General features: G+C 42.4%; 3 protein-coding genes and 1 pseudogene across 5 annotated transcripts; 2 read left to right on the top strand and 2 right to left on the bottom strand.

The window, feature by feature from the left end:
* The first annotated feature begins 1,392 nt into the window (after positions 1-1,392).
* LOC109470246 lies at positions 1,393-4,560 on the top strand (annotated as a pseudogene).
* A 1,661-nt stretch (positions 4,561-6,221) lies between these two features.
* Positions 6,222-10,976, bottom strand: LOC109470253 (serine/threonine-protein kinase Nek2-like). Of its 2 annotated transcripts, none has more exons than XM_019769118.1 (9): positions 10,875-10,976; positions 9,948-10,165; positions 9,569-9,806; positions 9,276-9,358; positions 8,880-9,006; positions 8,425-8,653; positions 8,234-8,288; positions 8,006-8,103; positions 6,222-6,935 (listed from the first exon to the last, which is right to left on the bottom strand). In XM_019769118.1, exons 1-9 carry the CDS (start codon positions 10,974-10,976, stop codon positions 6,700-6,702), a joined length of 1,386 nt encoding a protein of 461 aa, XP_019624677.1. In that variant the 3' UTR covers positions 6,222-6,699. The 2 variants fall into 2 exon arrangements, with proteins under 2 accessions (XP_019624677.1, XP_019624678.1); XM_019769119.1 differs by lacking the exon at positions 6,222-6,935 and adding an exon at positions 7,190-7,591.
* A 359-nt stretch (positions 10,977-11,335) lies between these two features.
* LOC109470256 (ataxin-3-like) lies at positions 11,336-17,376 on the top strand. Its single transcript, XM_019769125.1, has 11 exons — positions 11,336-11,407; positions 12,025-12,073; positions 12,984-13,099; positions 13,487-13,531; positions 13,659-13,744; positions 13,985-14,051; positions 14,244-14,331; positions 14,567-14,842; positions 15,029-15,179; positions 15,335-15,468; positions 16,021-17,376. The coding sequence occupies exons 1-11, from the start codon at positions 11,384-11,386 to the stop codon at positions 16,128-16,130; spliced, it is 1,146 nt and encodes a 381-aa protein (XP_019624684.1). The 5' UTR covers positions 11,336-11,383; the 3' UTR covers positions 16,131-17,376.
* LOC109470262 (galactosylgalactosylxylosylprotein 3-beta-glucuronosyltransferase 3-like) lies at positions 17,156-19,652 on the bottom strand. 2 transcript variants are annotated; one of them, XM_019769133.1, is made up of 6 exons: positions 19,576-19,652; positions 19,250-19,349; positions 18,547-19,049; positions 18,209-18,303; positions 17,800-17,995; positions 17,156-17,617 (listed from the first exon to the last, which is right to left on the bottom strand). In XM_019769133.1, exons 2-6 carry the CDS (start codon positions 19,335-19,337, stop codon positions 17,519-17,521), a joined length of 981 nt encoding a protein of 326 aa, XP_019624692.1. In that variant the 5' UTR covers positions 19,338-19,349; positions 19,576-19,652; the 3' UTR covers positions 17,156-17,518. The 2 variants fall into 2 exon arrangements, with proteins under 2 accessions (XP_019624692.1, XP_019624693.1); XM_019769134.1 differs by having other exon boundaries at positions 19,250-19,358.
* Position 19,653: the final 1 nt, after the last annotated feature.

The raw sequence follows: 19,653 nt of genomic DNA on the forward strand, positions 1-19,653 counted from the left end.
TTCGTTACATGACCAGTTCGTTACATGGACCTATAGTCATTTCGTTACATTGATTCAGTTATTTCGTTACACACGGAAAAGTGCTTTCGTTACACATTATAGTTACCATCATTTCTCTGTACTGTAGTGATTCCCCCCAATTTTGATGAATTCTGCAGATGAATTTTCGGCTGCGGCGGCAGATTTTCGACCGCGGCGGCGGGACTGTAGCCTTTCCCCGCAGTAAACACCAACCAGCGGCGGCGGGACTGTAACCTTTCCCCGCAGTAAACACCAACCAGCGGCGGCGGGACTGTAACCTTTCCCCGCAGTAAACATACCCTGGATGCCAAACTAGTATCGGTTAGCCGTTTTCCTTCGGCAGCCGAGAGCCATTCGCCCGCCTGCCTAAATTACCACTACGGGGGAGTTGAGCCCGAGGGGAGTTGGCTGGCCAGCGGCGGCCGGACTGTAACCTGTCCCCGCAGTAAACACCGACCAGCGGCGCGGGGACTGTAACCTTTCCTCATGTTGGCGTTCACGACAACTACTTGCTTTCAATAAAAGTTTAGAACATACGGATATTCAACATATATAGTGGAAGTCGCTTAGTTACGCCGCTCATTTGTCAGAATTTTGGCGAACGTACGCTAGAGCTATACACGAAACACAACCACACACAAGCACACACAAGCCTTCCGCAACAACAAGCATGTTTATCTATGTCGAATTAAATGACATCGGTGTCAATTTGGGCTTAAAATGAAGGTAAGTATGTCGGCAGTGAAGTCATCACCTTCTTATGTACAACTTGAGTCCACAAACTGTACACTCATAGTGTAAATCCCTTTGAGATCTTTCGCCGTAAAATTTAAACAAAGAAACAAAATGGCGCCGATGGCGTGTATACAAACGTTGTGGTCACGTCAGCATCCCGTCAGCCAATGCGGCAAATCTGGTGGCGCGAGATTTGACTGCGTTTTTTTATTCGAAACAATTTTTTACGTAACAGGGAAATTGCATAGCTAACAACAGCTAGCGTTATCTATTATATAGAACAGTTAGTTGTGGGCGCGGTAGAGGAAGACTTGAAAAACTCAAGAAAAATAAGACAGTGAAACGTAGAGACCCATAGAGTACATCCAGTTGTCTAGCACCACAGTCTTTGATGGATGTTAGCGCACTGGCTAATAAATGAATGATAAAAGAATTACACTAACCCATGAAGCACAGACAACAAATGAGTTTCAAAAGATAACTGGCGGTTTTTCATTGTTGCTATTATTACAACAATACATCAACACTACAAAGAGACTTTCGCTTGGATTTTTAAAACCGTTGTCCAGACAACTTTTTCAACTTTTGTTCACGGCAGATCACAGGCGGCTTGTCGGGTTCTTTTGGGTGTTTAAAGACAATGACTTTCGGACCTCAAAAGAGACGGCGTGTGACTCATGTGTGTGCAAGACAACTTAGCTTTTGCCTTTAAAAGACAGAGATGTAGAGGGATTCAGTCATTCGTTTCAATCATGGCTTTGTGCGTCGTGTGCGATTCGAGCGTCAGGGAGAGACAGCATGCTCTACAATGTGACCGGTGCTTTGGATGGCAACACAGAACGTGCAATACAGGTAGGCAATTGCATTTTTTTTCATTTTCCTCTCGTGTCAGTTTCGTGTCTCGTTACGTTTTCCACACTTAGCCTATTAACGTAAACCTTATCCAGTGGTCCTTGGGCATTTCAGTCTGGCTTTCGAACAAATTGCCGAACAAGTGACAATGTATTTCTGCTCAAAACTCTGATTGATCAACAGATATCCACACGGGGGTTTGGGTGGATTTTATTGTTGATTTCAAGAAAGCCTTCGATTCTGCGCGGCGAAATGGAAGCTGTTACCATCATGTGTAGTGGGGAATGAATGATAAAAAAACTACAAATGTACAGGTTCTACTTCTCGCTTCTTAAAACAGTTGTAAATGTAAGAACAGATGGAGCTTATAATATAATACGAGGATTATCGAGTTTCATGAGGAATATGAATTTTTCTTTGTAAACATTGACCAAGGGTTGGAATAATTTGTGAAGGATTTTACAACATACGACATGTTGGTTTTGACATGTTTCTTCTTACATTTTCGTCTTTTTTTTCCGTTTGATTTGCAGTGTGGTTGAAAACTTTTTTTTAAATTTTAAATTGATGATGTCATCCAATCAACATGGCCTTAACGACCTTATTAAATTCACCACTTTGCGACCCCCTGCCACCTGTATCTGTAGGCTTTGTATTGATAGTTTTCTTTTTCGTCTTTTTTAAGGTATATCGCAAGAACTCTACAGACAGCTTTGTAGAGGAGAAGCAGATATCGGAGTATGGGCATGTAGCAACTGTCGTGCAACACGCGCGGAGAGCGACATGGACACAACTGTCAACACCACGGGTCCAACTTCCATCATCGAAGACCAGTCAGCCATGTCACCGCCGGCCGCGTTCCAAGTGGACGAGTCGATGGAGGATTCCCTCGAGGAATCCGCTCTGGAGGAGATGGAGGTCGACGACCATCCGGTGCCATGTACCTACGAGGTGGTCGAGGGGGCATCAAAGAGAGGACAGCTGCAGCTGATCGACAACCTTGGCTACAAGTTCGGGGTGCAGCGTCGCCTACCCAGTGGCGCTGTACACTAGACCTGTACCGTTCGACCCAAAGGCGCGCCGTGCAAGGCTACAGTAAAGGAGCGGGATGGTGTGTTCGAGGCAGGCCCCCACCAACACAACCATGGGCCCGATGTGGGTGCGGCGACAGCGGCCAAGATCGCGGCCCGGGTGAAGGCTGAAGCGGAGAAGGACTTGTTTAAGTCAGCAGCGGCCATTGTTGACGATGTGCTGTTGGAAGAACTGGGCGATTCGCCGTGCCCATCACTTCGGAAGCCGGAACATTTGGCCAGGGCAGCCAATCGTCACCGGCAGAAGCTGCGACCCGAAGAACCGAAAGACTTGAACTTTGTCGTTGATGAGAATCACGTCCCAGCGTCGTTCTTCAGAGCGGATGTGCGGGTAGGCGGACAGCGACATCTGATCTTTGCAACGGACATTCAGCTAAAACACCTGTCTAACGCGAAGACATGGTACATGGACGGAACTTTCAAACTGTGTCGTGCACCATTCGCCCAGCTGTTCACCATCAGTGCCTTTGTGAAAAAGGATGAGTGCATCAAGAGCGTCCCCCTGGTGTTTGTGCTGATGTCTCGACGAGAAAAAGACGACTACAGGAAAGTCCTCGAGAAGATCGTGGAGATCTTGCCAACAGCAAACGTGACGCGCGCCATGATGGACTTTGAGAAGGCGATGTGGTCAGCAATGTCCAGTGTGCTACCCGACGTGAGGAAGATGGGATGCAGCTTCCACTGGGCCCAGTGCCTCTTCAGACGGATTCAGAAGCTCGGGCTTCAGACGACCTACATGAGGAAGGGTGCGACCTACAAGTATCTGCGACAGATCCTGTCACTGCCAGTGCTGCCCCCGGAGGTGATCCCAGCCGAATGGGAGAGGCTGAAGACACAGGCCACCACACCGGCACTGATGAGGTTCGTAGCCTACGTGGACAAGCGGTGGGTAAAGTCCACGTTCCACCCTCCCCAGTCATGTACTGTCTTCAAGAAGGCAGTCCGAACGAACAATGACGTTGAGGGGTGGCATAATGCCCTCAACAAGAGAGCTGCCGACAAGTGCCACCTGCCGTTCTACTTGCTCGTACCCCAGCTTGAGAAGGAAGCAGCGCTCGTGGAGCTGAACATCCGCCTCGTCAGGGACCAGAAGCTGTCACGCACGCAAAGGAAGGGGAGCAGGGAGGCGCAGGAGAAGATCTTCAGGCTTTGGCAGAGGTACGAAGATGGGGAGCTGACTGCCAGCGAACTGTTGCGTGCCGCCAGCCACTACTGCCCGGAGCCGGCACGGCACTACACGGATCGTGGTGAGTCCGAGTCTGAGTCCGAGGATGAGGAGTAAGCTGTGGACATTGATCTGGACATTGATGTGTACTTTGATGTGAACATTGACGTGTATTTTGATGTGGACATAGTTGCAGATAGTAATTTCTTGATTATGTGACTTCTCAGTTACAACTATCCCGATCATTCAGCATTTTTAATGGACATAGTTGTACATGTAGATAGCAATTTCTTGATTATGTGACTCCCGATCATTCTGCATGGTTTAATATTGTTATTGGACATAGTTGTATATACTAGTAGTAATTTCTTGATTATGTGACTCAGTTACAACTATCCCGATCATTCAGCATTTATAATGGACATCATGAGTTGTAGATAGTAATTTATTGACTATGTATCCCGATCATTTTGCATGGTTTAATATTGTTATTGGACATAGTTGTAGATAGTAATTTCTTGATTATGTGACTTCTCAGTTACAACTATCCCGATCATTCAGCATTTTTAATAGACATAGTTGTAGATAGTAATCTCTTGATTATGTGACTCCCGATCATTTTGCATGGTTTAATATTGTTATCGGACATAGTTGTAGATAGTAATTTCTTGATTAAATGACTGGTTGCAACTAAAACGACTACAGTGAATAAAACTTTTTTTTAAGTTACAGTAAATACAATGTGTAAATAAAACTTCGTGTTAATAAATCTTGTTTTGTTGGTGTCATGAAATCCGGCGTCGTTATTTCCGTTTCTTTATTCGTACCGGGCATAGCATTAGCGGGGTTCATTACCGGAAGAAAAGAAGACCCCCTGGGTCACGCGATGCATGCCGGTATAGCATCAGTTGTCGGTGGCGAAGAATTTTTGCGTGCGTTGTACGGAAACGTTTTATTTTCTGGTTCTATCTCGTTCTACGCTGCCACATGGGCATTATTTAGTAAGAAAATGGTGATGAGTGGTTTTAGTCTGACAGATAAACTTTGAAGCGGTATTGTATGTCGATTTATTGGCATTTTGTCGGCGCACCGGAAGCCAACGAAAGTGTGTGCGTCATTTTTATTATGTTGGCCCGCCAACATACCGGCGCCACAGGCCCGCCGCACACGCACATGAACGTCTAAAAATGTTTGATTATTGTACACATCGCCTTATATATGTTGAATATCGCTATGTTTTAAGCTTTTATTGTCGTGGTCGCCAACTTGAGACTTCGCCTGGTTGCTGTTTAGTGCGGAGAAAGGTAACAGTCCCCGCCGTCGCAGCCGAAAATCTGCCGCCGCAGTCTGCTTGAAAATCTGCAAAATTCATCAAAATTCGGGGGAAACTACTACATTACACATAAGTGACAGCAGCTCTAATGTGTTAGTAAATCCCCATGTGAAAAGAGTACCTGACTATACCCTGTAACGAAATGACTCAATGTCATGTAACGAAACCACTTCCATCATGTAACGAAACGTCTGTAACGAAACGACCATGTAACGAAACGACCGGTATTCTCCAGGACCCTAGAAGTACAGGTCAAATCATCCCCTGACAGAGAGAGATTTTGAAACTCAGGCTATGATATAAGATGCTTCTAACGGTCTCAACATGTTGGCTAGCATTGCACTAGCAGCTTCATAATCTATTGCTTGTATTTGTAAATCAAACTTATTGGATGGTAATGTGTGCTCTGATGGCACACATTGAGGGCAATGCATTGAGTCAAGAGTTCAGTTGCACCTACAATGTATTTGTGGTTACAGAGATAAATCTTCCATCTACACAGCTCATACATGTAGTAGCGTTTTCATACTAATGTTTTCATACTAATGGCTATGATTTATTTCCTTCAGACATAGAGACAAATCTGTTCAGTTATACGTCAATATGAATCCTTGTGTTTTATGTAGGTCCCAGCACCACAGCCATGGTTGTGAATGCAGTGCGGACCATACTGAAGGACTACTGGTCCCTGTCACTCCCCCTGGGGGGCTTCCTCATCGGCATGTGGATCAACAACTACGAGTCCACTCACAGGCTGGCTGCCTTCAAGAACAAGAGCATGCTGTTCCACAGAGAGCTCAAGCCTGGGGAGAAGGAGCCATGGTGACAGACATGGGATGACAGACTTTCATATGATCTATATGGTTATTCTTCAAGACCAGAAATGTGATTTCCAAGCATCTTTGTTGTTGATACAGTACCTGTATACAGCTAAAATCCAGCAACTTCATTCAAGTGAAAGAAGTATCTTCTTTTTTTTGTCAGAAATATAACTATGAAGTATGAACCCCAAGCTTTCTGAGATGAACACAACAGTTCAACCGTTTCTTTACAAATAGATTTATTTGTAAGACTAAACATAGTCTATGTTCACACAACATAACACAATAAAAATGTAAACACTGCATACGTGATAGTTTTCTTCAATCATGGGCTCAGATTTTTTTTTACAGAGTATTTACAGTGATTTGTTCAGGCAATAGAGACTATGTACATAGCACTGTTGACAAGAGGTGATTCACAATAGAGAAATCATATTGCAATCAAGTCACTTGCATGTATAGCAACCACCAAGTGTGGTTTTTGAGAAGCAATCCCAAACGGACAACTCTACAGTAATACTGTATTGCTAACTCTAAGCTGATAAACACTTTAGGGATCTCTGTCAGTAGTACAGATATTAAGTTCCTTTTTCTCAACTTCCTCAAGTCTTATCTCATACCAAGACTTTCTCGTGCCTAGTAATGATTGTGTTTTTCTCTAACACTTAACATTTTCCAAGTCTATCTCATGCCCAGTAGCTGTCTACTCTTGAAGGTGGCATTAGCCTCCACATGCTTCAGTGCCACACCCCGTATCCTGGCCCTGTCCAGTCGTGCCTTCAGCTCAGCCTTGTTCCCGCCTGCCTTGTAGCCATTGTACTGGGAGATGAAGCTTGATCCCAGGTCATCATCGCCACGCTCATTCTCCTTCCCAGGGAGAACAGAGAAATGCACCTTCTTCTTAGACAGGGATTTCTCTGCAAAAGAGAGAAGAAAGTTAGAATGGTATTCAGAGAAAAAATAAAAAAATACATTTTGTAGTTGGAAGCTGTTACAGAAAGATATCAATTTCAATGACACTAAATTGAATCAATTTTAGCTTCATTATTGCCTGCTTGTGAACATGGTAGAACTAGAGGCACAAGTTGATATGCAAATTGACTAATATGCAAATAAGGTGGTTTTATCCAGTCCTGCATTGATTGGCTGACATGGTTAATCTAATTAAGAATTTTGTCACTAATTATCAGATAAAATTTTTTGAATTTTTTTCCTTTATTGGTTCAATAAGCAATCAGCCTTAGTTACAAGATCACAAATACCAAACAACTTAAAAAATCTCTATTTTACTCTCTAAAACATTGCCATGGCCTTTCATTGCACTAAAAAGACTTTATTATGAAGACATTTGAGCAGAAATGTCCATTGTTAAAACAAAGCTCTTTCATAGACATGATTCAAATCATCATCCAGTTTCACAGAAATGGTAGTGCCATTTGTAACATGACCACAGTGAGACACGAGTACAGCCCAATGTTCCACAACACTCCCCACAGTTTACAAGACGCAGACTTCTGTGCTGGGACTCTACTGTCAGCTATGCCGCATGCAGCATGTGGGTCCCCCAAAACACCTGACAATATAATAGTGGAATCAGCTACAGACAATCAGCAGCACCACTTAGACTGTATTACCAATCTCCAGGTGGAAAGAAAACAATCTTAGTACTGGACATGTTTTTTGTAAAACATTCATTTGGAAGTTTTCTTCCTTCACATTGTTAAAAATAACATAAAAATGAGAAATTTCAGGAGGAAGTAACTCGTAAATTTAAAAAATTGTGATTCTAAAAACTGGTCTTTTATATGGAAATAAAAACCATCTGCTTGTTATTGTGGAAACCAGACAAATTGTCCCCTTTCATGAGAGACCAATACCCATTCAAAGAAACTACCCCCCCCCCCTTACAAAGGAGACCGACATCCCCTCCCTTTCTTCCTCTCTCTGACACGTAAGTAGTTGTCAGTAAGCCGAGGTGAGAGTCTACCTGTGCATGTGTCGTCAGCATTGATGTCAAAATCAGCCAGTGCCCGGTTGGCCTTGGCAACAGCCAGCTCAGTGTACTGCTTCATCAGTGACTCAGCCCTGCACAACAAAACAGTTTTTCTGATTTTAAGGTACTGTATTTGAGAGATGAATCTCAATAACTGTGATGAAAAAGGTTCAAGGTCAAATTTTCCGAGACGCGTACAGAAAACAAGCAAAAACATCATACCTTGCTAACTTGTCTTCCACAATCTTTTCCCTTACTGCTAGGTTTTTCTCTCGGGCTGAAATGATAGACAAAGCAGATCAGTACTTCAGAAACAATAACAAATGTTTGTCTGTGGTACTAACTTCACCAGATTGAGTCTGTGGCCAGAATACCAGATGAAGAGTGACCTTCCAAAAGTTCTCCAGACTTACCCTCCACCTCCTTCTCCTTGTCCTCCAAGGAACGCTCCTTTGCCATGAGAGCGTCCTCCCTCTGCTTTAACAGGTCCTCCCTCTCTCGTGATCTCCTGCGACCTTCCGTGTCTTCACGTGACCTGCGGCGTGGAGCTTCTGTCTTCTCATTCTTGGCATTGTACTCCCTCAGCCGAGAGGCCAGCTGTGGTCTCAGGAGCAATGTCTCTATGTCTGGCCTACAGTCATCCTGGGTTGCAGACACACAGTTTTGTACTAGGTTAAAGTCTTTGTGAAAATGTAGACTAAGAGTTTGTAAAAATTGTAGTGCCCTGCACTATAGACTGTCTTCACAAGATCCTTCATTACCAACTAGCCAAATTCACACAAAGTTTACTAAGGGACCAAAGGACATGCTTGTGGACTGAGGTGAGCCTAGTAGCTCAGCTGATGAGGAACAGGCAGGTTTGTCTCACCGTGATGTTGAGCATGGAGCCGATGACGGAGTTCAGCTCGTCTGAGTACTGGTACGGAACTCGGCGGTACTTCCCCTCCCGCACACGCACAGCCAGCTGCTTCTGGTTGGCTGCCAGGAAGGGTGGCCTGTCAAACAATCATATCGCTCATTCACTTACACAAAGTTCCTAACTAATTTTTATCATGTGTACAGACTATTGTATAAAGGACATAGAAATAAATGAAAATTACAGAGGAACAAATTGACAAGCTTGTATGAGGATAATTCTATTATTGTATTTCCAAGAAAATAAAACTAATACTAGAGGATAACCTTAATTCCTTATATTCATTCCCTAAATCTGTGATAAAATGCACAGGACTGCCTGGATGTGAAACAGATAAAATTAACTCACGACAAGGAGCAGAGTTCGTAGATGAGGCACCCTAGTGACCAGATGTCTGACTTCTCGTTGTACGACATGTTGTTCATTTGTTCCTGTGAAAACAAAAATACAATATAATATGTTACACAATATGACTGATTCTTTCCTTTCTAGAATTGTCATCACAAGGGATTCTGAACAAATTGTTGTTAGTGTGGTGGGATCTTTAACATGATCAAGAGTTAAGAAGTGTGTTTTCTCTGTGGTCACTGTAGTGTTATCATCGTGTTTACCCAGTAAAACAAAGCTGTCAGACATCTCACCGGAGACATGTAGTATGGTGTCCCAACAAATGTTTTCGCAAAGCTGGTATCATGAGCCAGAACCCTGGCCAGCCCAAAGTCTCCCAGCTTCACATCCTTGTTAGCATCCAGGAAGACGTTGGCAGGTTTCAGGTCACGATGCAGGAATGTCTTTCCGTCACGTCGGTTGTGACATTCCTTCAGCGCCAGGCAGATTTGGAAGAACAGCTTCCAGATCAGGTCCTCCTCTAAATATCGTCTGGAGATGAAAGTTTGTGGTTGAATGAATGAAAAAATTTCAATACATGTACATGAATGAATGAAGTAAGAAAAAAGAAAGCAAAGAAAAATTGAAAGATCACAAATACTTGACCACAATAGCCTATTGTTGTACCCTTACCTTTCCCTGCGACACCTGGAGATGAGGCTGGCCAGGTCGCCGCCCTCACAGTACTCCATGACGATGTAGATGGTGGTGTTGCTGCGGTCGATGATGCGGTCGTAGTACCGTACGATGTGCTGGTGCTTCAGCTCACGCAGCAGGTTCACCTCCGACACCAGCATGGACTTCTCCGCCTCCGACATGGTGCCATAGTCCATTTCCTTCCACACCAGGACCTGCACAACAATAGATAATAGACAATAACATTAGTAACAATCAGTACAAGAACCTAACCTTTCTCATCCTCATTTGGGGTCACATCTCCTTCTACACTGCAGCAAAGTGTAGATTTGAATGTATTATAGCTGGATGAGATCATGACCTTATGAGTTGTGACACACAAGCTTCTGACATAATGAGGACATGACACCTGGTAAAACCAGCTTGTCACACAACATTCTCACAAACAATATCCTGGTAATAGTACTAATAGCCTGTCCCTCAAGGTGACTGGAACACAATTGTCCTACCACTTCTGGGGAGTGCTTGGCGACAAATAAAATTGTCTGCAACATGCGCAAAATTCTTGTATGGTGCTTTGGCTATTCAACAAAGGCGGCCAGAGTTTCTAATTCGTATGTATAACTGTCAGAGGCGCTAATTACCAGTTACACAAGATTCGGACAGGGACTTTTTTAGTTTTAGATCCTAATAGCATCGTTTCAATCAGTTCGCCAATGTCCCAGCTACTTTTGGTCAGCTACATGCCAAGATACCTCTGTGCTTTTCTCTTGACGAGATATATCAAGCTATGTTCATAGTACTAGTAATCAAAATAATTTTCAAACAACAGCCACGCCTGCCAAGCTTCACATGCAATTTCTTTGTTATGCGACATTTGAGAACAAACAAATCGAAAGGTTCACACAAAGCTAAGCCTGCTACCTTGCCATCGGTCTTCCGGCGAACTTTCTTGCAGGTTCCATAAGAGCCGGTCCCAATGGTGTACAGAACTTCGTAGTCTTCGAGTCTTGAAGTAGTAGGCATGATGCTGAACTGCGCTTGGCTTGGCTTGGCTTCGTCTCGAGCTGTTGATTCCGCAAAACAAACAAAGCTACCAAAGAATAAAAATCCGGTAGAAAATTGCGATTTTCGCGTCAATCCACCTGAACTTTGAGAAGCAAATTATGCCTCTGTGTTGTCAAATCACTGTTTGTTGAGTACAAACCAGAAAATTGGCTTTTTTTTGCACGATGAAGGACTGAAAAATGGGAGTCAGAAGGAAGAGCTGCAGCGTCCTCTCCGTCTGGCCTGCACAGCTGTTTAAAAATTGCCACACATTGAACTAAACGCTGATTGGTCAGGATGAAATACTGCGCTATTTGATTGGTCAATCGATAAACAGGGTTTTCCCCGCGCAGAGCACCCTGGGAGAACTGACGTCATTTTCCAAAATGGAGTCAATCTTTCACGAAAAGGTGAGTTGTTGAGGACTTTTTCCAGCGATTACGTTTCAGATAACAGCCATTTAGGACGGTGATTATTTTTTTCGCAAACCTTGGATATTTCTCATTATAGCTGTATGAAATTTTATGTCAAGAGTGGTACTTTTCTGCCCTCGGTGGACGTAATGTTTTTATGACAATGGATTGCTTGTCATCATGAATGTTGAGGATACCGCATGAAGATACCGGAAGCGTTGTTCATGAGTTCTTAGAAACGTCCCCAACATTAAAAAGAAATATTTTTCTCTAGTACTCACAATAGATAAACATATTTATGAAACTTAATTTTCGTACAGATGTGCTATTGATCCTCTATTAAGGTCAGGTTCAGTAATGTTATCATAATATTATTGCCGTCTAGGGAGTGGCGCAGGACCGGCATGAAACTTCGCTTCCTCATAAATTATGACGCCGCTGAGTTGAAAAATTAAAGTCTAGTGTCCCTCTGAGGGTTAGGGCTGACTAAAACCAGGCTTTAGAATCACCGTGTGACATAAAGTTGGTCATGCTGCTGGGATCGAACAGGTGCCCATTGTTGTTAACAGTTATAAATATAACGTTACTCATTTTATGCTCCCTTGCACTTTCAGCAAGAGGGCTCACTGTGTGCCCAGCATTGCCTCAATGCTCTACTGCAAGGTATGTAAGCACATATTTTGTAGACTCGGCACTTTCTACAAGTAAAAGATATTCAAATTCACAGTATATTGCAGTGTGACTGTACTTGACATTGCAACTCATGCCATCTTGGTGAAATACAGATGCAAGATATAGCAAGTACTTTAGTAGTCATGACGTGGAAGGCACACGTCAAGCCAAAGAAAGACTAAATACATTTGTATATATACTTGTATGCTGTAGTCTATTCTCTGTACTGTTGCCATTCTCTGTATTTTATAGATATGCACTACATACATGTATAATGCAGAGGCAAAAAGCAAGCACATTTGAGGTGATGGCAAATCAGTTGTTAGAGTATATTGCTAGTGTTTCTAACCCACCAACATGATAGGTTCCAGATTATGTCATAGTCACATGACTGCAAACACAATGTTTGTATGGGCATATTTGACATAGTAATGACATTACGTCTGTGTTGGAATGGACCCAGACCTGTTCATTTGCCCAAATCACACCATGCCTTTTAGACCTGCAATAGCGTTGATCTAATCTGTGTTACTTGGCAGGATTACAAGGTGCATCCTGCCAAAATCTGACATCTGATGTAGCTAGCACTATTATGACAGACAGTCTTAGAATGGTCACCAGAATAGGGAACTGAAGCTAAAATAATTTTGTATTCCTTTAAGTTTTTAGGCAGATTTTTTCTGTTCATAGTTTCTTATAACTATAAGATGAAAATTGTGAAACCCTGTCATTTGAATGAGCCATGTACATGCTATTGTAACGTTATATGAACATGTAATTGTTGCATCTTCAGATAAGATGCTGAGATTTCTATGCAATGGGTCGCATCTTGCCTATGCCACATGGCTGTATTTTCCATGCAATACATCTGTTTATAACTCATACGTGTGTTTTCCCACAGGTGAGTACTTCACGGCAGTGGACCTGGCCTCGTTTGCCCAGCAGCTGGATGAGGCTGAGCGTGAGAGGATGGCAGAGGGAGGAACAACAACAGCAGAGTACCAGCACTTCCTACAGGTATGGTACAGGTGCTTCAGATCAGGCAGAATACAGGTTGTTTTGTCCATAGAATATTGGAACTTAGTTTACATCCATGTAACTTAAAAAGATTAAGAACCAGGCTTGTCAGAAGCCATCCACATTTATTCTAGTAAATAATAATAAAGATTGATATACAAATGTATCAATATTTTAGTGAAGAGGCCACCATTTCCTACTCATTTCTTTAGGTGAAAGCATTAATATTGGCTGAAAGATAATCAATGTTTCTCATTTTCTCCTAAAACTCAGTGAGTGTCCTGCACTTATCTAATGACTGTAGTTGAGCCCAGACAATCTCATAAGAAGTACCTGTCAGTTGGCAGGAAAACTTAATGAGGACCCTTCTTTATCTTCCCTCTACAGCAACCATCTTCAAATATGGATGACAGTGGCTTCTTTTCCATCCAGGTAAGGGTCACCCGTTGTCTACTTTTCTTTCAAGCTTTTGTAGCTGTACTTTGTTAGGGATGTACTTTGTGGTTCCTTGTTCATTTTCATTAAAAAAAAGACTAAGATTAGTTTGTTCTGTTCCCAGGTAATCAGTAGGGCGCTGGAAGTGTGGTGCCTGAGACTGGTACCAATAACAAGTCAGGAATACCTGGAGACATCTGAACACCCCACGTAAGGCACACATGCAGCTCACTCACTGACTTGGCCACCTTCTTGCAGTTGTCTGTTATCTTACATCAAAGAGCTTGTCACACCTAGGTCATAGGTCCTGTCTAAAATAAAAGCTTGTTTAATGAAACCTGGCATTCCACTTTGATATGGGACAGTACTGAGGAAAGACACATTCTTAGATACAAAATATTCCTAGATTCTGGGTGTTTTGATGCACTTATTTCTCTTCTCTTTCCCCAGACAAGAGGAAGCTTTCATTTGTAACTTCCGTGAACACTGGTTGTCCATCAGGAAACTGGGATATCAGGTAGGTGTGGCTGTGAAATAACACATTATCTACAGCATTAGATATATACCCAAACCCTATGATGTCACAAGGCTATCATAGGCATAAATTTTTACTGAATTGTATTATTTTTCACCAGCATTTCAAATTTTGCTGTTGTTTTCGCCATGAAGGTTGTCTGTATCTTGTTTATCACAAACTTCTATCTTGCAGTGGTTCAACTTGAACTCCCTTCTGATTGGTCCTGAGTTAATATCTGACACCTACTTGTCACTCTTCTTGGCACAGCTACAACAAGAAGGTATGTTTGACACACAGACACAACAATCAACAGTTAACATTATAATTAGCAAAGTGGAAGTCTTCATACTATCATAGAAATGTTTCTCAATCCAGTTTTAGCCTACAGAAAGCAATTCTTTCACCAGTCATAACAAGAAGAACATGAGCTATGTACAGTATGTAAAGGTTTGAAGTCCTGGGAAACTTGTTCCTTTTGACTGGTATATTGAACACCATCCCTGTCTTATATCCAGGCTACTCCATTTATTCTGTACGAGGAACTCTCCCAGAGTGTGAAGCAGATGGAATCCTGAGAATATCTCCAGCTGTGCAACTGGAAAGACCCAAACTCATCAGTGAAGTGAACAAACAGAGAGAGAAAGACGAGGGGAGATTGAGTGATGCCAGTACCGGGGGGCAGTCTAGTCAGGAGGATGACCCAGACTTGGCTGAGGCTCTGAGAATAAGTCGGCAGGAGAATGAGCTGGACGACAAGTCACTACAGGAGGCACTAAGACTTAGTATGCAAGGTGGGTACTTTTTATATACATTGTACAAACATGTACTAGTAACCTGCACAAAAGGATAGAATGCATCATGATTGTCCTGATACTGTTAAAACATCAATACTTACCACTTTTATTGGGGCAAAGTTGTGTATAAAGAAATGTCCAGATGTACTAGTAACCTTCAGTGTAAATGTTCCTATGTTGCAGGTTATCTAGAAAGTGTTCCCCAGCAAGGGCAGGACCATGCCCCAGAGTCATCTGGTGCCAGTAGCAGTGCACCCCCCTCCCACCCGACAAAGGAACCAGACCCTGTTGACCTTGATGAGTTGAGGCGGCGGAGACAGGCTTTCTTTGAAAGGTGAGTCAGAGGCAGATCCAACTGCTGTAAGTAACTAAGCACTCTATGGCAAAAAGTTATGGTACAAACAGTTGTAGTACAAACAGTATCAAATTCCTAAAGGTTGACAAGTGTTAATGGTACATCGCCAATATTTTGTCTCTGTATCTCCCCAGACAACAGACCAACCCTGAATCTCCAGAAAAAGGACCACCTGCAGAGCCACCCCAGAACAAACCAAATTCCATAGAGAATGATGTTTCCCCGGTGGACTCTTTACCTGATGAGGACTCCAGCAGGGAGGAACCAGGTTGGTGTGGGAAGGTTTTTTTAGTTTCATTTTTATTTTCACTTTTTTATGATGCTATAATCAAAGCCACCTTTTTGAGTCTATGATATTCATCAGATTGTATATTCACCTATTGATATCTGGGAGGTGATCTCTGCAAATTAGCCAAGTTACGCATGATATATGAAAAAAACACAGGACAATAATTCTACAAACAATGAAAAGCAGGTACTTGTATTTAATTACAGTCAAATCTATTTTGTACATGAAGAACTTGTGTACAGTGACTGTACATGTATTTATGATTCAATAAATTTCAGTGATATTAGTGGAAGATAAGCGGAATATAAATTATTGTCTTGCACTAAGGTACTTACATGTACATGTATATTAAAAAATTCAATGACCATACATAATTCTAACTAGTATTTTTAAGATGTCCCCAAAGTCCTCAGGCACGATTATATACCACCTTCAACCTTCAGTGTCACTGACTGATTATACCTTACCTTAGTCACAGCCTGCCATGACACTTAGAACACTTGACATATCAGAAGTTTGTGTTGATTCCAGCCGTGTCAGAGATGACAGAGGATGAGATGCTTCAAGCAGCGCTGAAGATGTCGATGGAGGCAACTCAGCAGGACACCGACCAATCACAGGACACCAATTCTACCTCGTAACACCGGGAATAACTTCTTCCCAACCACCCCTCCAGTGTCATGGATTTTCCCACATCCTGCATTGGTGTGGTTCCAGTCTTCCAAAGCTGACCTTCATAGCAGTTTTCAGCTGGCATCTTGTCTTGTTGTTTTTCTGCACAGGAAACACATTTAATTCTCTGTACTTACTAGTTCATGGGAGTAAACAATGATTGGCATCAGATCAGTGGAGAAATTTATTACAAAACATTTAATTTAGCAATTCAGAAAACAGTCATAACTGGCAAAAAAATGGCAAAGCACAGACTAGAGACTGCTGTGGAGGTCATTCCAAACCTACTGTCTGAGTTATGACTTATGTAACCATGACACAAATTGAACAAAACCATAACCTTAAGTCTCGTCACTCTCTTCACACCAGATATCTTTGCAAGTCATCTTATCAATGGTGCTCTTTGTAATGGATTCCCATGTATGAATCAAGCACAATTAGATTATGTATAAAAGAGAACTTTCTTGATATACGTACATGTAACTGAACTAACTGCTGGGTAGTTGAAGATCACAGGGGAGCAAAATGTTGCAGTCCAGATAACATATTTCTGTTCCATCAAACGGTAGCTACTGGTAGTATGGTTAATCTACACGCACATTGGCTACACAGACCTGATTCTGGGATTACATGACATACAACATGTAGAGTCTAATACTGTTGACACCATCTTAAGAACATCCACATTCTGTGTGAAAAGTCTCAGGGTGGATTATTGTACTTAAGCTTGTGTTTTATGTTATTTGCAGCTTCTTCTCTATAGTAAAGATTTCACTATTTTAGTAAAGATACTTGACAATACTTCTGACATAATAAAGTCAGCCATTTATGTGCTAGCAAAGATGTTATGTTTTACTGAGATTCTGTTCACAAAGTTGTTGATTAAAAGGTTTATTATGGCAAATCTGTTATATTTTTTTTATCAAGCAAACTTAGTAAAAACAAATAAACTCAGCAGACAGAGAAGTTGTATGCTTTCAGATTGATTTTAATGACATTGAAGCAGTTACTGGAACTATCTAAGAAAGTATCGGTTGTACACGTGAACCTCTTATCATCAGAGGCTTCTAAAGAACACTTGGAGTTATATATACAGGTGTCTGGTTGTGTTACACAGAAGTAAACTTCTTATATATATATATATCACCAGGGGCTTGTTCATTAAGTAGTTTTACAGAACACTTGGAGTTAGATGCCTGATTGTGTTACACAGAACATAAGGTGTACCTATTGACTACCATACGGTAAAACAAAATACATGTATAGAAAAATGGCTTTGTAGCCCTTGATGTGACACTGAACTTAGGTAAGGTAAAAATACTTAACCATTGATAACAAGGTAAGTCTTGTGTGCTAACTACACTTCTATCCTAGGGTCTGAAGGTCGCCCAAGCTGAATGAGTTGATTTTCCTGCTTCATCTTTGGTTTCTCTGTCCTTGTGTGCCAGACTAAGACCTGTGGGGAGCAGAATATGTTAGAACAAACTGTCTTCAATTCAAAACAGACCCTACATCTAATTTTATTCTAAAGGAAGACAAGTACCAGTCTCCTGTAATGTTAGTCTCAAGTACTTGCACTTAAACAACAAAAAACAACTGGAGTCTATAATACACAGAAAGAGGTAACATTGGCCTAACCTTGGTACAGTTGTCTGCCAATGGTTCAAGTTCATCCATGGTGATCAGATGCTCCAAGAGAGACGACTCCAAGTAACCTCGCCGCACACGCAGCTCAAACTTTGCCTGTGGGTTCTCCAGGATCAGCTGCAGGTTGACAGCAAATCCTGCCATGTCGATAGCGAAGGGCCTCTCTGGTCGCCAGTATGTGTACCATCTGAGGTGCAGGGGTGTAGAAATGAAATACAACACAAGGGTTTAAATCAACACAGGGTTCAAATACCCACAGTATTTACAGTCCTTCAAAGGGAATAAGAAGAACCACACAACACTATCGATAAGAATAAACATCCCAAACTTCAGAGCCGATGTGTTATCCCATGAGATAGTTCACTAGTTGTGCCCCTACAAAACAATTGTTCAAACAGACCTGACAACCCTGCCATGTTCCACCACGGGTCGCTCGAACCTCATCCCCCCCACCAACCCCACGGGCCACACAGACACACCGCGTGTTTGCCGCATCTGGAAAAGAAACAACTGATGAGGTGTGGTGCATGATTTTTGAATGACTTATCAACTATAGATTACAACATCAGACAACATCATGAGAAGCTGGTTTCTCATTGTTATAACTGTATAAATAAGTATGTTCATCCCCAGTAACCAAGTCTTTGGCATGCAGTGGTACTTCCAATTGTATATTATATTTCGACAGTGAATGGCTTATCACACCTAGACTGATTCAGACTTCATGTATAGCACTACCTCGTCAAACAGTTGTAAGCTGTAAGTGTTGTCATCGTCAGCAAAATAAACCACGCCCTTATCACTGTCCTCGTCCAGATGTTCTCTCAGCCACTGCAGTCCCACGTTCCTCTGCTCCACACCACGAGGCTTTAGCCAGTTGGGGTCCGTCTCCTTCAGCTGGTAATCCTCCGGAGTTTTAATGTTCAGGTGGGTGTATTTGATCCCGCACGACGCTAGGAAGCTGGTCACCAGGTCTGTCCGACTGTGCGAATCCTCCACCAGGATCCAGTGGAAGTTCTTGACGTGCAGGAAGGTTTGTGCCAGACGCGTGAGTTCTGCCTTCTGTACATGCCTGGTGTGGGTGGGCATGATGGCATAGATGGTAGGCAGGCTGGCATCTTGCTGGGGTTTCTTCTGTAAGTCTCTTTCCCTTCTTCTGAGACGCTCCTCCCAGTGTCTTAGTTCTCTTGTCTTTGTAAGAAGTGTTTCTTCTTCTTTACTGCTTGTGTGGCAGAACAAACCTGTGAGAGTCAAAAACAAAGGCCAGAGCAGACATGAATAAACATTTCACATTAATACCAAGTTTGAAATTCCAAATATTGGCAGTACACTACTGATGAGCAAGACGTATGAAGATACAGTAAATATCCTTTGTAAATAGTCTGTTCCATACACTGAAATAAAGCAAAAATTAAAGGTTCAGCAATATTCTCAGACTTACCGAAGTTGAGGATCAGCCAGAGTAGAGCACCAGTGGACATGACAAAGTACACCAACAGCAGTTTCTTCAGCGACAACAGACGCGCCATGGCGACACAACACTTATGTATTTGGTTCAAAGGGGGCCAAGCAAGATAATCAAATTAACGTTATGTGGTAACGTTAACATAACATCACGAAAAATAACAATACGAGAGCATTCCGTACTTTTTACTTCATTCCCCACCTTCTTGAAGCCTTTGCAAGGGTTCAGAATCGGTTGAAAACGATGTCTAGTACTTTACTTTCTTTAGAAAATGTAAAGAAATCTAAAACCATATGGTTTACCTTGACCAGACGAGCTTCCGGACATTTTAAAATTCCGTGTCAAGGGTCAACTGTCGCGCGCTCACATAAACACGCGGA

This window comes from Branchiostoma belcheri, unplaced genomic scaffold (assembly GCF_001625305.1).
Source record: "Branchiostoma belcheri isolate BF01 breed outbred unplaced genomic scaffold, Haploidv18h27 scaffold22, whole genome shotgun sequence".
Lineage (NCBI taxonomy): Eukaryota > Metazoa > Chordata > Leptocardii > Amphioxiformes > Branchiostomatidae > Branchiostoma > Branchiostoma belcheri.